The sequence below is a fragment of the Lytechinus pictus genome, chromosome 1 (genome assembly GCF_037042905.1).
Source record: "Lytechinus pictus isolate F3 Inbred chromosome 1, Lp3.0, whole genome shotgun sequence".
Classification (NCBI taxonomy): Eukaryota; Metazoa; Echinodermata; class Echinoidea; order Temnopleuroida; family Toxopneustidae; genus Lytechinus; species Lytechinus pictus.
In genome coordinates this window covers 18,069,528-18,084,129 of record NC_087245.1, presented here as the reverse complement: position 1 = coordinate 18,084,129, position 14,602 = coordinate 18,069,528, and the positions used below count along the sequence as shown (strand labels likewise).

Here is a 14,602-nt window from a genome sequence, read left to right as displayed (position 1 = left end):
TTTCCACCTATAATATAAAAAAAAGGTTTGAGTGCTTTCAACTTAATATGGAATTGATGTTTACCAAAGACCTTGCAAATTATAACTCTTCTGATTCTCAGAGCTAAAACTAAGACTCCATTTGTGCTTATTATGATTCTTTCTTATCACTATCTATCTGTTTATGCCTTTACTGTAAAAATCTCATTCTTTGTTGTCAGTAATGAATTCAACATTGAAATTATTTGTGAATTCTCTTGCATTCAGGCAAGCTCCTTTGACGAGTTCTGCGACTGGAGGAAGCACCTCCAACACCATCAACTCTACAAGAAACAACAAACCTTGCACTCACCAACCCTTGCCAAACCACTGAGCCCTGAGGCTCCACCATCATCTACACCTACCAGTGAACTCACACTCAAAGCAATAACCCTAGAGAGACGTAGGCAGAGTCTCCGTAAACAGTACTCCAAGGCCAGACTCGGTACCTCCCTCATGGGCTCATCCTTCGGCTATAAGAGCGATGGTATCGATCTTGATAAATGTTATAAAGGTATGGTTAATTGCTTGCGTACTGTATTAACCAATACTGTGTCACATCAGAGAGGACTGTCACTGAAGTTATAGGCCTGTACTCTTGACTTTGGTTTAAAATTGTGGATTAACTATGAAACAAATATCTTGACAATGCAAGTTGTATTTACCAGATCATTTGACACAGAATTTATTCATAACTGTAAGGAAATTATAACTAAAATTGTTTCTTCACTGTTAATAATTCTCAAAGAGCAAAGTAAACATAATAAAGAAATACTGTAAACAAACCTGTCACATTCTAAGCTTTCCATAATTTCAGCACAGAGTAGAACCATGGTCTAAGTTAAACCAGAGTGTTTTTGTCTTGCCTGAATGAAGTTCGGCAGAGACCTAGTAATCACTTTTCCTGTTATAGTCTGTTAGTCTGAACAGTTATAACATGGAGAAGGTTTACCGTTCACCATGTGTAATATGAAGAAGGGAAGGAAATACAGGCAGAAAGATTGAAATGGAAAGACGAGAAAGGATGAAAAGAGGAAATAAGAAGTATTCTTTTCTTGAAAGTGAGTGAAGTCCTGAAAAGCGGGTCCTGTTATTATTATTACCCTGGCTAAGCTAGGCTACCGATTCTGGTGCACACAGCTTTTTGAGGGATTACTTCCTGCCATTTACCTCACCTGGGTCGAGTGCAGCACACTGTGGATGAATTCCTTGCTGAAGGAAACTATGCCATGGCTGGGATTTGAACCCACGGACCTCTGTTTCAAAGTCTGGAGACTAATCCACTGATGATGATGATGAACAGCATTTGTATCGCACCATTTATCTGTAAAAAAATTTAAATGTGCCGATAAGTCCCGAAGTATTTAATTATTACTTAAGAGTTACCTCTTGAATTCATAGTAAGCAAAATCAGAAGCCCACATTTAGTATAAACAGTGATATTAAAGCACCTTGTCTGATAGAAATATGTGCTTCATGAATACAATTTACCCATTCCATAGTTATGTTTACTCAACAAGCAGATGTGCGTATTCATAATGTGTTAATAATTCGTTTATGACAGAGCTAACTGATGCAGAGGAGAGTATAGTTAGTCTATCTAACATCTTACAAGAACTCTTGAACACAGAGCTACCTCCCTACGCAGACGGCAACTATGAGGTAAGTTTATTCAGGGGGTATTTCGTGAGACAAATATCCAGTGTTTTTACTGACAACTATTATAGGCAATTTAAATCCTTACATCTGATGGGGTCAGAGAAATTAGTGAAAATCATTGACTATTTTCTTCATGAAACACACCCCAGGTCTCCGCTTCAAATGAAAAAGAAAATCCTTCTGTCAAAAACAGAATTATATCCCAGCCCAGATGATAAGACTGGTGGTCTTTCAACTTAGATATCACATCTGAGAAAATAAACTATTCTTTCAAAGGAACACATCCTCATTATGTTAGTACTGAGAACATTTGGATTTTCATGTGGCGGTGCCCTGGCCGAGCGGTCTAAGGCGCCTGACTATACATGGTAAGTCCGGGATTCGATCCCCGGCTGCGGCATCTTTTCCCATTAGCAAGGCATTTATAGTCGACTATGCTCTTATATCCTCCATTCAAATAAATGGAAATCCTATACGCATTCTTGGTATTAAACTAGGTATGCACTTGGTTGTCCACTTTCAGGTTGATGATCCAGTATCAGGACACAAGAAATCTAAAGCACGTAAATCACTCAAGAAGATGAGGAGAAAGGTTCCCAGTGACCCACAAGTACATGATATCAAATCGGTAAGGAAGATATCTTTTCTAAAAGTAAATTTAGAAACGGTAGTAATGATAGTAATAATGATTACAATATAATTAATGATTATGGTGGTGGCGGCGGCGGCGGTGGTGGTTGTGGTGGGGGTGATGATGATGGTAATGATGGTGAATATGATGATGTTGATGATGATGGTGATGATGATGAAGAAGAAGAAGAAGAAGAAGATGATGATGATGATGATGATGATGATGATGATGATGATGATGATGATGATGATGATGATGATGATGATGGTGATGACTTCATTATTATGGATTAGGCATTTTATAACATAGTAAGGTAAGATGTTGTTTGAAGGTTTGCATGGTGGTATGTACAATCGCTGATGTGGTTTACGGTACACCATGTGAAGTGTTGTAGAAACAGTGGATAGGAGAAGAGAAGAAATGGATAGGCGAGAAAGTGGAGATTTGAGAGTAGGGTATTCTTTCTTGAAAGTAGTCCTGAAAAGGACTGTAAACCAGGAAAGATGAGTTGAGAACAGCTTGAGTAGTAGAGCTAGTGAGGAGATGCTGGCTTGAGTCGGCGAGTAGAGATGATGAGTGGTAGAGAGACTCGACGTTTCGGGCAGGTTGACTGTCCATCTTCAGGAGTAAGGTAAGAATAGAATGCAGAATTTTATACTACAAAAGTTAGATACACCTTTGATAAAAAGGGAGATGACACAATATTCTTGCTACATGTACATGTAGGAAGGGGTGATGGAAAGAAACAGTCCCCCATTTAAATTTACCAATCTGTTCTTTTTCAGAGGCCAAACAGTCACCCATCATCAGTAATACCTGGCACTGGATTAGTAGTCGAGGATGATACAGTAAGCATCAGATCGTACTCATCTACCGTCTCAACAAAAGAGGTTGATCAGAAGAACCGGGATGACTTCTTAGAAACGGCCAGTCAAGGTAATTATACTCAACAATGTTTTATATACTGCAGTGTATGTAAAGGTGAATTGGGTTCATGTTTGGAATTCAGATTGGATGTTGATTTTATTGGATTTTAAATTGTCTTCCAATATTATACATGTAATTGGTTCAATGTTATAATATCGAGAGGATTTTTGTATTTTGTGAGCTCTTTGGGTCACAACTATTGTAGTGTGGAGGTGTATCTCCATGTAACACTCATTACCTGTAGTAATGCTGCCACCAGTGTGTGATCATTTATGGAGTGAAAGAGAACACTTTGGAGGATGGGACAAGTACACTCTGTAGCACAAATATGCAACATTGTCTCAACCTTTTGTTCAAAATCAGACAATGTTTATTATAAGATTTTATGATTTATGCACAATGAATTACAATTGTTGTGTAAGAAAGGCCCATGACATGGTCACTTAACCCTAATTGTCCCGGGGGAGGGGGGGCCATAATGGCCCCCCCTCGACAATTTTCGCGATATATCTGCTGCGCAAAATTTTTTGACCTCGCCGCTCGCTGACTTTTTACTTTCAAGTCTCGCGCAAATTTTGAGACCAAATTTGTGACGCCCGGGTACGCGGTTACGACATTATGTAAGTGCATGTCAGACCCCAAATTGCTCATAAACGTGATTTCATGTACAAATCCAATGCAAATTGTGTATTTAGCCAAAATTCATAAATGTATCATTATTTCTACTTTCACTGATTAAACTTAATTAATTTTGCCTTGTTTATGAACAGAATTAAGTCTGGAACGATTTCCATCGAAAAAACAATAAAAAACAAAAAGTAAAAAAACAAGGAAATACATAAGAAATTTAAAAAACAATAAAATACATAAGAAATCGGTCTTGGTACCAGAATTTTTTTCATTCACAATTGTTAGGAATGCTATAAAGAATATTTTCACCAAAAAATTGCATTCTAGGAGCTTAATTTTGTGAATCAGAGCAAAAAGTATGATTTCATGAATAAATTAGCATAATTAATTCATATAAAATAAAAATATATGAATTCAGTGAAATTTACCAATGCAACTGCGTAGATTACGTCATTCTCTACCATCATGCAAATTTTTGTTGTGATCGCGCAATCCGCGGCTGAGATCTTAACCCTAAAAAGACTGGGGGGGGGGCTGATTCAGCCCCCCCTCGACATTTTTCGCGATAAATCTGTAACGCGAAAAGCTGGCGCCGCGCCGTTCCATGACTTTTTTCTTTCAAGTCCTGCGCAACTTTTGAGACCAAATTTGCGACGCCCGGGTACGTGGTTCCGAAATTACGCAACATTTTGTAAGTGCATGTTGACCCGAAATCGGTCAAAAACTTGAATTTGTGTACAAATCCAATGCAAATTGTGTTTTTAGCCAAAATTCATGAATGTATAATTATTTTCAATTTTACTAATCAAACTCAATTAATTAATAGGGGGGGGGGCTAAATCAGCCCCCCCCAGTCTTCTTTGGCATCAAAATAGCCCAGTCTATTTAGGGTTAAGGGGGGCCATAATGCCCCCCCCCCCTCGGGAATGACAAGAATCAAAATACCCTGGGAGATTTAGGGTTAAGCAACTACTAAAAATGATATGGTGAGATGTACAAGCAACATGCTAGATGTGGTCTTTCACTCTTTCTTCCAGTTCACAGAAACTTGAAGAGCGCCCTCCATTGGCTGACAGTTCAATCAGATAAATGCAAGCAGGTAGTTGATGCACAGTCCCACATGCTAGGTTCTACGCTGGGATCTGCATTAGGACAATCCAGACAGATTGCCATGATGCAAGACTCTATGCACAAGGTGATCTTAACTCCATTAAACTTGAAACATTAACCTCCTAAGATTTTTCTGGTTTTTATATCCAATTTTTGTCAAGATAGTTATTCAATAAAAAATAAGACCTTATATGAAGTCAATTTTACAAAATTTTATATTCGAGAATATGAATTTCAATGTACCTGTTAGAAAAATGTTTCAAATGTGTGAATCAATTTATATCTAAAGATAATTTCATTAAAATAAGAGCCTTGTTGAGGTGCCACTGACAAAACTGGGCATTTGCATGTAAAGTGAATCTTTGAAGCTCAGTCAAGTTGATTTTATCAAGCAGAATGATTTGTACACACTACCCATTATAATAATTAAGTTAAAATGGATTTACCATGTATATATTACTTTATGATTGTATGATATTGATTAGCATATGCACCAAAAAAGAACAATGTTCAAAATTTTAAACTCTATTAGTGAGTATTGTTAGAAAAGGGAATATAAGTATGTGATCTAAAATTATAAATTGTATGAAAAAGCAATAGAATGTACATTCATATTTTACTGAAGTCTTCTTGGTTATATTGGAAAGGATAAAAACAACCTTTGTATCCTCTTTATCATTTAATCTTTGTTTTATCACACAGCTGAAAGCGCAGAATGACGATATGCGTGAACGTCTTTCCAGAATTTTTGAAGAGGCTTCCATCACTTTCACACCTATAGCAGCTAAACCTGACCTAGATATGACACTTCCACTACAGGTAATTCAAAGCTTTTCAGTTAATGTTCTTCCATTGATTTTTAGCATTGAGAAAAGTTCAGGTTATTTGTATTATGAGGTTGCAATTCATGAGTTTCCACATTGACAGTAAATGAAGCTTGAAATAGAAATATGGAAATACAGATCAGCATAGTGAAAGTATGATAAGTTATACAGTCCATCAAATTATTGCAATGAAACAGAGAAAGAAGAGATAATGTTGATCACTGAAAGTGTTGGGTTTTTGTCTCGCCTGCGTAGCGGAGCAAGACATAGGTATCACTATTTCCGGCGTCGTCGTCGTCAACAATTGTGTTGTACACCCAATAACTTTCTATAGCTTCGAGGTGGGATCACCAAATTCATACCAGAGGTCCATCTCCTGAAGGCACAGGTCAAGTTTGAATTTGAATAAGGTCAAAGGTCAATGAACTTTCCATGACTGGCACTGTGCTATGTTGTACACATAATAACTTTCTATATCTTCGAGGTGGGATCACCAAATTCATACCAGAGGTCCATCTCCTGAAGGCACAGGTCAAGTTCGAATATGAGTCGAAATGTGAATAAGGTCAAAGGTCAATGAACTTTCCATGACTGGCACTGTGCTGTGTTGTACACACAATAACTTTCTATAGCTTTGAGGTGGGATCGCCAAATTCATACCAGAGGTCCATCTCCTGAAGGCACAGGTCAAGTTCGAATATTAGTCGAATGTGAATAAGGTCAAAGGTCAAAGGTCAATGAACTTTCCATGACTGGCACTGTGCTGTGTTGTACACACAATAACTTTCTATAGCTTCGAGGTGAGATCGCCATATTCATAACAGAGGTCCATCTCTTGAAGGTGCAGGTCAAGTTCAAGTGTGAGCCGAATTTGAATAAGGTCAAAGGTCAATGAACTTTCCATGACTGGCACTGTGCTGTGCTGTACACACAATAACTTTCTATATCTTCGAGGTAGGATTGCCAAATTCATACAAGAGGTCCATCTTTTGAAGGTGCAGGTCAAGTTCGAATGTGAGTTGAATTTGATTAAGGTCAAAGGTCAATGAACTTTCCATGACTGGCACTGTGCTATTTTGTACACACAATAACTTTCTATAGCTTCGAGGTGGGATCGCCAAACTCGTAACAGAGGTCCATCTCTTGAAGGTGCAGGTCAGGTTCGAATGTGAGTTGAATTTGATTAAGGTCAAAGGTCAATGAACTTTCACACTACTTTGTTCCTTTAGTGACATGAACTTTATAATTTTATACTTTTTAACACTAACATTTTACTTCAGAACTCAGTACTCTCTATACCTGAACCAGATTTTGTATTTTACTTGTTTATTCTTTAAAAACTGTTGTTATTTATTTAATGAGCTATAGTTCTTGGCACCATTTATAATATTCACACAAATTTGCCAATGGTGCAATAGAAAAGCTGTCAAAGTTTCTTAAATGTTACCCTTCAGATTTGACATGCAGTCTCTTCATGACTGCAATATGCAGGCGAGACAACGCTTGTCGTTTGCCTTGTTTTTCATTTCATCCTGTGGGATGTTTTATGTAACCTTTTCTGAAATTACAAATGATTTTATGAATATGTATATTTCCATTATTTTTATTTTTTATTTCAGTTGTAACAATACACGTTACATACGAATGTGTGTTTGTATTGTACATTTTCCTTACTTCAAATTTTGCTGATAAAAATTCAGAACTTGAATGCATTTATGGAACGACTTTTACACAAAATGAGCAGGATTTTTTAAAATAAGAATGTTGCATTTTCAGGACCATTTGATCACTTTTCAAAAGCTGCAATATTAGATACTTGAACTTGATTTTACTTGAATCTACAGCACACTCCACTGACACCACAGCTATCAGATGATAGATTATCACGTTCAGAATCAATTGTGGAATTCTTCGATGCTCAGGAGTATCTTGCTTCAAGTGCTTCTTCATCAGATGAGGTAAAAAAAATCACACTTCTCTCATTATTATCATCTCAGTGAGTCAAAATTGGAAATATTGACAAGTCAAGATTTCTGTTAACCAGTAAAGGATTACTCCGACATGGCTGACCGCGATTCAGCAGCATTTTGTTGATAAATTCAATGGAAAATTAGAGGATGAAAAACCTGCAAACCAATCTGTTAAGACTTAAGGCAGAGTAAAGTTTGCTGGTGGTTGCACAGACAAGATCATCACATTAACATTAAATGTGAAATTGCAGTAATGTCTTGAGAGTGTTTTTACAAACTTGACATGTTTTTTGCAGTTTCATAATGTTTTTTCAAAACATAGGTAGATTGAATGGGCGATTTGTCTCAATATCTCTGAACACTAAATAAACTTGTTAAGCTTTAAAGCCCAATCTTGTGTGACTGAGGGTTGATGATCATGAATTTAATTTTTTTATCAGCAAGATTTCAAATTTTCTGTACAAAGATTGCACTAAAAAGTAGATGGGGGTAAGGGCAAAAAAGAAATACAAAATTAAATGACAATGTTTGCTGTGAAAGAGCCTCTGTAAATTGCTATTGGGTTCAATACAATTTTGATGTAAAGAGTTGTAGGGAAAAAATGCAAGCAATATTTTTCCCCTGGTTGTACCTAATTATGTTGTTTAATTGCCTGGAAAGGCGATGACAGAATTACATTTGATTGCTTCACAACTTATTTTGTTTTGTAAGGAGGAGGAGGTTGAAAGTTCGGTAACCAGCGAAGATGATGATGCAGCTGACTTTGAGGAAGATGACTTCCGAGATTGTAAGTATTACTTTTCGTTTTGTGGAGTGTTTGTATTAAGTGTATGGCTTGTATTCTGAATTCAGGTTCGATTTAAACTCTTGTGTGAAGTTGTGGTTTAACTACGACACTAGTCTCTGGTAATTGAAGTTCCATTTGTCAGCACATTTGTTGTTCAAATCATTCATAACTTACTGGGAATGATAAATGAAATAGCTTTATTCACCATTAAAGAGCACAATGAATATAAGCATGCAGTGCAAAGACAATTCTCATAATTTCAATTACCCATAAGTTTAGCCGAGTTAGATTAGACTCCAGAATACAGGCCTGGGTGTCTTGATTTTAAGAATAATAATAATTCATAATTCCTGATGATGATAACAGAGATGCCAACCGTTCCGGATTCGCCGTATTTGTTCCGATTTTATTCCTCCAATTACGGTGTTACGGCAACAGTAAAAAGGTTACGGAAAAAACAACTACAATACATGTGTATTGTGTATTGCTTTGCTGTGCATGTGTATATATGCGTGTATTGTGTATTGTGCATGTATATGCGTGTATTGTGTATACATGTATCGTGCATGCAGCGTGTGTGTGGCCAACGGTAAACCAACGGGAGTTTCTCTACTGAGATTTCTATTGCAAGCGCCTCCGCGCGCTGCTGCTGAATACACAGCGAAGTGCGGAGTGCAAGCCGCGGTTCATGCATGCACAATGTCAATGGCGATTGACTGTACACATGAACACATGTGTGACATGGTAATCGCATGTAACTGCTAGTGCAGTGCTACTGCTAGGCACGTCACTGCGCTGCATATACGTGTATTGCACTGTAGCGAGTTCAAACTTCGAAGTAGCATTCGTCTTGGTGGTTGAAAGTTTAACATCGTTAACATCATGGAATCGCGCAAAAGAATTACGGACGCAGGCGAAATGGAGTCACAGCCTACCAAAAAAAAGGAGATTGCAGACATTTAAAATGGAATACTCTGCTGTGTGGCCAGTTTTAAAGCCAAGTAAAGTGAGTAAAAACCACATCTTTTGTTCAGCGTGCAAACTGGATGTTTCAATTTCACACGGAGGACGCGATGACTGTAGAAGACATGTTTCAAGCAAAAAGCATAAAGAATATGCCAAGTTGCAGAAAGCTCCTGGAATCGATACATTTTTCCAATCCTCTACATCAATTTCAGCTGATCACGAAATCATTAAGGCGGAGACATTGTTCACTCATTTTCTGAGTTTTTTTTTTTTGAGCGTATAAACGATGCTACTTCGCGGGATGTTCCTGAGAAACTCCCATTTGTTCCTGACAAATATGGTAAATATTCCTGACAACCATCCCTTTAGGTTGGCATCTCTGTGATAATGATCGTATTTATCTATAGCTGGATTAGATACTTACGTACAAAAGTTATGAAGCACAACTATTCTTATTATTATATATTTGTGTAATGTTCCTAACAAAAGTGGCAACTTAACAGCTTTTGCTAAGAATCTCGTTCAGCATCTAGTCACCACTAAGCCTACAATCTTTGAAAGAAATAGCAGTTGTAGATCGGTAATGTCACATTGAAATTGTCCATTTCTTCAAAACTGTTTGGTGATTCCTGTTATGATACCTAAAGTAATTAGTTTACTTGAGATAAGAACTTAGTCTCCATTTTGCTGTATCATTTAACCCTTTTCACGTGTACTTCGCACCAATGCACACTCGGTGCTCAACAAACACAAACACTCAACAAACAACGCATTGTTTCCCTCCCTGAAAATAATTCAGTACAGATGGGTTCATGGTCCAGCGCACAAAGAGTTAAAGTCCAAATTTAATTAAAGTTTGAATTTGAATGTTGCTGATGTGCTTGGTGTATGTGATTTTCTGTGGAGAGTGAAAGAAATTATTGAAAAGCCCTTTTGAAAATGTATTCCTTCCCCATAGAAGAGAATGTTTTCACCCTGTGCCCTTCGTAGGTAGATGCCATTATGTTTGCAGGTCATCTGACCATCCTTTTTTGTTTTTTTGTCTCGCCTGCATAGCAGAGCGAGACTATAGGCGCCGCTTTTCCGACGGCGGCGGCGTCAACATCAAATCTTAACCTAAGGTTAAGTTTTTGAAATGACATCATAACTTAGAAAGTATATGGACCTAGTTCATGAAACTTGGACATAAGGTTAATCAAGTATTACTAAACATCCTGCCTGAGTTTCAGGTCACATGACCAAGGTCAAAGGTCATTTAGGGTCAATGAACTTTGACCATGTTGGGAGAATTATTTTCAAAATCTTAACCGAAGGTTAAGTTTTTGAAATGACATCATAACTTAGAAAGTATATGGACCTAGTTCATGTAACTTAGGCATAAGGTTAATCAAGTATTAGTGAACATCCTGCTCGAGTTTCAGGTCACGTGACCAAGGTCAAAGGTCATTTAGGGTCAATGAACTTTGGTCAAGTTGGGGGTATTTGTTGAATTACTATCATAACTTTGAAAATTTATGGATCTAGTTCATGAAACTTGGACATAAGGTTAATCAAGTATTAGCAAACATCATGTGCGAGTTTCAGGTCACATGACCATGGTCAATGGTCATTTAAGGTCAATGAACTTTGGCTGTGTTGGGGGTATTTGTTAAATTACCATCCTAACTCTGAAAGTTTACGGATTTAGTTCATAAAACTTGGACATAAGAGTAATCAAGTATCACTGAACATCCTGTACGAGTTTCAGGTCACATGACCATGGTCAAAGGTCATTAAAGGTCAATGAACTTTGGCCGTGTTGGGGGTATTTGTTAAATTACCATCCTAACTCTGAAAGTTTATGGATCTAGTTCATAAAACTTGGGATATAAGAGTAATCAAGTATCACTGAACATCCCCTGTGAGTTTCAGGTCACAAAACCAAGGTCAAAGGTCAGTTAAGGTCAATAAACTCAGGCCATGTTGGGGTACTTGTTGAATTGCCATCATAACTTTGAAAGTTTATAGATAGAGTGATTGAAATGTGGACATGGATGTAGTTGACAAGTCTTAAGTCACCGTTCAAATGTCATTTATGGTCAATGAACGTGGTATTATGTCATTATATGAATGGAGTGTTTGTGAATGATTATTTTATAGTAGTTTTCAAAGTTAGCACTGCTGCTATATTAAATCGCGTAATGCAGGCGAGACTGCCAGAGGCGTTCCACTTGTTTAGTCTTTTGTCTCACTTTGTGCATACTATCTGTTTCAATATCAAATAACATTTTAGAGAAATAAAGGGAATTATTGGCTTGTTGCATTTTCATCTCCTTATATGCCCTGTTTATAAGCAGGCTTTTCAATTGGGATGAATACAGCACATGCAATAGTTAGTTTGTCTTGTCTAATTTGAAATGTAGTTTCTTGATTATTTTGTTTTTCCTGTATGATACAGTCTACAGAATCCAAATGATTTTATATGAAATGTGGGTAAAATTTTAAAATGTATGGCAAGTTCCCCCAAGTCTGCGCAGTCCCTCTTGTCTGTGCATACGCGTATCTGCGCGATTCTAGTGATAGAAGATACGCAGCGAACACAAACTTTACACATGCAATACATAGACAGATATTCATTAAAAAGTCTGACTCAAAATGGTGGGAAAATAATGAATTTTGGGCATTTCATGTGACGGCCTCACAATGCAGCCTTTCTCATCAAACTCCCTGAATCGCATGTTTTTTGTTCAATCTGAAAATTACTGCTTGAGGATTTTTCCAAGAAAATCATATATTTCTTTCAAATTTGTTATGAGATATTTGGCACACTTACTCATAAGAATATAAGGATCATTATCAACTGAAAGATTTTTATGAAGTAATAAGAAATTCATGTTAAATCTTAACTCAAATCGTTAGGTGCGCACACTTGGGGACCACCATCATACACTAAATGTCATCTGAAGCTTGATAACAGCTTTCAATATAAATTTGCAAATGGTAGTGATTGTGATGAAATACATGGATTCATCCGTATTTATGCTTAACCTTCAAGTCTTTGTTAAAAAGGAGCATGCACAGGCCAGATTGCATATTAATATTTCTTTCTTTTAGATAACGATGAACTCTCTATTTGTCTTTTATTAAAATTTAATTTGCATACATTACGTATGGCAAATCCTGGGTTTTGAATGAAATATATTTTAGTATACCATAATTTAGTATCCCTTTCTGTCCTGTTATACAGGTATTGACTGACCAAGTTTGGGTGTGTAATATAACATTATTTTGGCATATTTTCCCTTAGGGGTTATATTTTTTCCAAAGTGTATAGCACTAGGAATATGATTACAGGGTAAAATATAAATTTATTTGGTTGCCAAAATTAGAAATGAACATGTATTATATTAGATAATAATAATGGTGGCTACAGTCCAACCTCTCTTATCTGGACACGTTGGGACCAGCACCAATCCGGATAAGGGATTTATCCGGATCTGGGAGACCCAATACAAATACACGCAACTGCCTCCCCTATGGTAGCTACACATAATCTATTGTAGTGGGCATACACAGACAGTATTCACTGCAGTGTCAGTGCAAATTATAGGCGTTTTTTACGGAAATGAAATCAATTGGTTACCAAAAATCTTGGAAAATTTACCTGCTGAAATGATTGAGGTATACATCGAGCATACCTCGAAAGAAAGAGAATGAAATTACATGTAAGTTTTAATATTGGATCATCGCGGCGACCATCGCAGCTTCTCAAAGTAGGCCATTGTTATGACTGTAGGCTCAAACATGATAGATGGCACTGTCTGTATCGAGGCCTAGCGCTAGTTAGTGAGACATGTGTTGTTTTTTCCTGGGAAAAAAAAAGAGAATGTGATAAAATGGTTTTAATGATTTACTGGAAAATCATCCTGTTTAAGTTCTTTCGGTGATTTGGGTAAGATATTTTCATAAAAGATAATGTGGTTGTAGGTTGGAAAATGTATGTAATCAAAGTGAGTTTGCGTAGGAATTTTGAGTTTAGATTGAAATCTCGTTTTTCCACCTACTAGATTGAAAAAAAAAAACACTCGGCAAGTGTGCGTCTGGATAATAGAGAGATCCGGATAAGAGGAGGCCGGAAAAGAAAGGTCGGACTGTAGTGCACAGGTCCACCTTTCGGTGCTCATAGATAGCATTCATTGCCAGTATGGGCAAGATAGAGGTCTAGAACATATTTATGGCCTTAGAATCAAAATGTGTTTATCTTCATCATCTTGAAGCAGCACAATTTTGTGAGCTCATTAGGTGGTTTCAGACCGCCTCGAAGTTCGTCAGTTCTAGGTATTCTCTGATCGGGAAATTTACCCCAATCAGAAAATACCAGGTATTTTGGTAATGTGAAAGCAAACTACGCGTAATTTCCCCGAAAGAAAATACCCGCTAAATAGTAAGTACTTGGCGAAATTACGAGAACTTTCACGGGGATTTTTCCAAGGTCGCAGGTATTTTGGCGATGTGAAAGCAAATTACGGGAACTTTTAGCCCAGCGTGTCGTTGGGTGCAGCGCCGTGGGTGTCTGGTGGGCTAGTGGTTTTGAATCTCGCGCCTTGCCTGCTTATTAGACCATACTGCGCATGCTCCTAACTTCAGGAATTTATCCCGAAGTGTATGTTTCGGGGCGGTCTGAATGCAGGAATAATTAATGGGTATTTTTTAGCCTAAAAATGTTCTCGTAATTTAACGGGGATTCTTGTGATCGAGGCGGTTTGAAACCACCTATTGAGATCTGATTTAATCATGAAAAACAATTTTGACCTTGCATTAAAAGATTTAAGACAACTTTTCCCTGAGTATTATTTTGCATTCTTAGAATCAAATTTGATAAGAAAATTAATTTTGTATTAGATTTTTTGAATGATTTTGAGAAATCACACTCACATCAATATTTTTATTGATTAAAGAAAAGAGTGATTTTTGTTTTTACTTTATGATTATTAAAAAAAAATAGATATGTTATTGAATTGGCAATAAAATTATTTGAGGAATCAATTCTAAATTGATCATTATCAAATTGAATTGTTAAATGATTAAACATCGTGAAATT

At 37.0% G+C, this 14,602-nt stretch overlaps 1 protein-coding gene across 2 annotated transcripts in view; it reads left to right on the top strand.

The window, feature by feature from the left end:
* The window catches only part of LOC129264235 (oxysterol-binding protein-related protein 6-like), a 65,272-nt gene that overhangs the window by 26,046 nt on the left and 24,624 nt on the right, over positions 1-14,602 (top strand). For both annotated transcript variants that reach the window (XM_064097500.1, XM_064097504.1), the window contains exons 6-13: positions 247-532; positions 1,583-1,680; positions 2,201-2,305; positions 3,094-3,244; positions 4,903-5,060; positions 5,678-5,794; positions 7,644-7,757; positions 8,481-8,556. In XM_064097500.1, the coding sequence (XP_063953570.1) occupies positions 247-532; positions 1,583-1,680; positions 2,201-2,305; positions 3,094-3,244; positions 4,903-5,060; positions 5,678-5,794; positions 7,644-7,757; positions 8,481-8,556 (1,105 nt within the window). The remainder of the gene's footprint in view (positions 1-246; positions 533-1,582; positions 1,681-2,200; positions 2,306-3,093; positions 3,245-4,902; positions 5,061-5,677; positions 5,795-7,643; positions 7,758-8,480; positions 8,557-14,602) is intronic.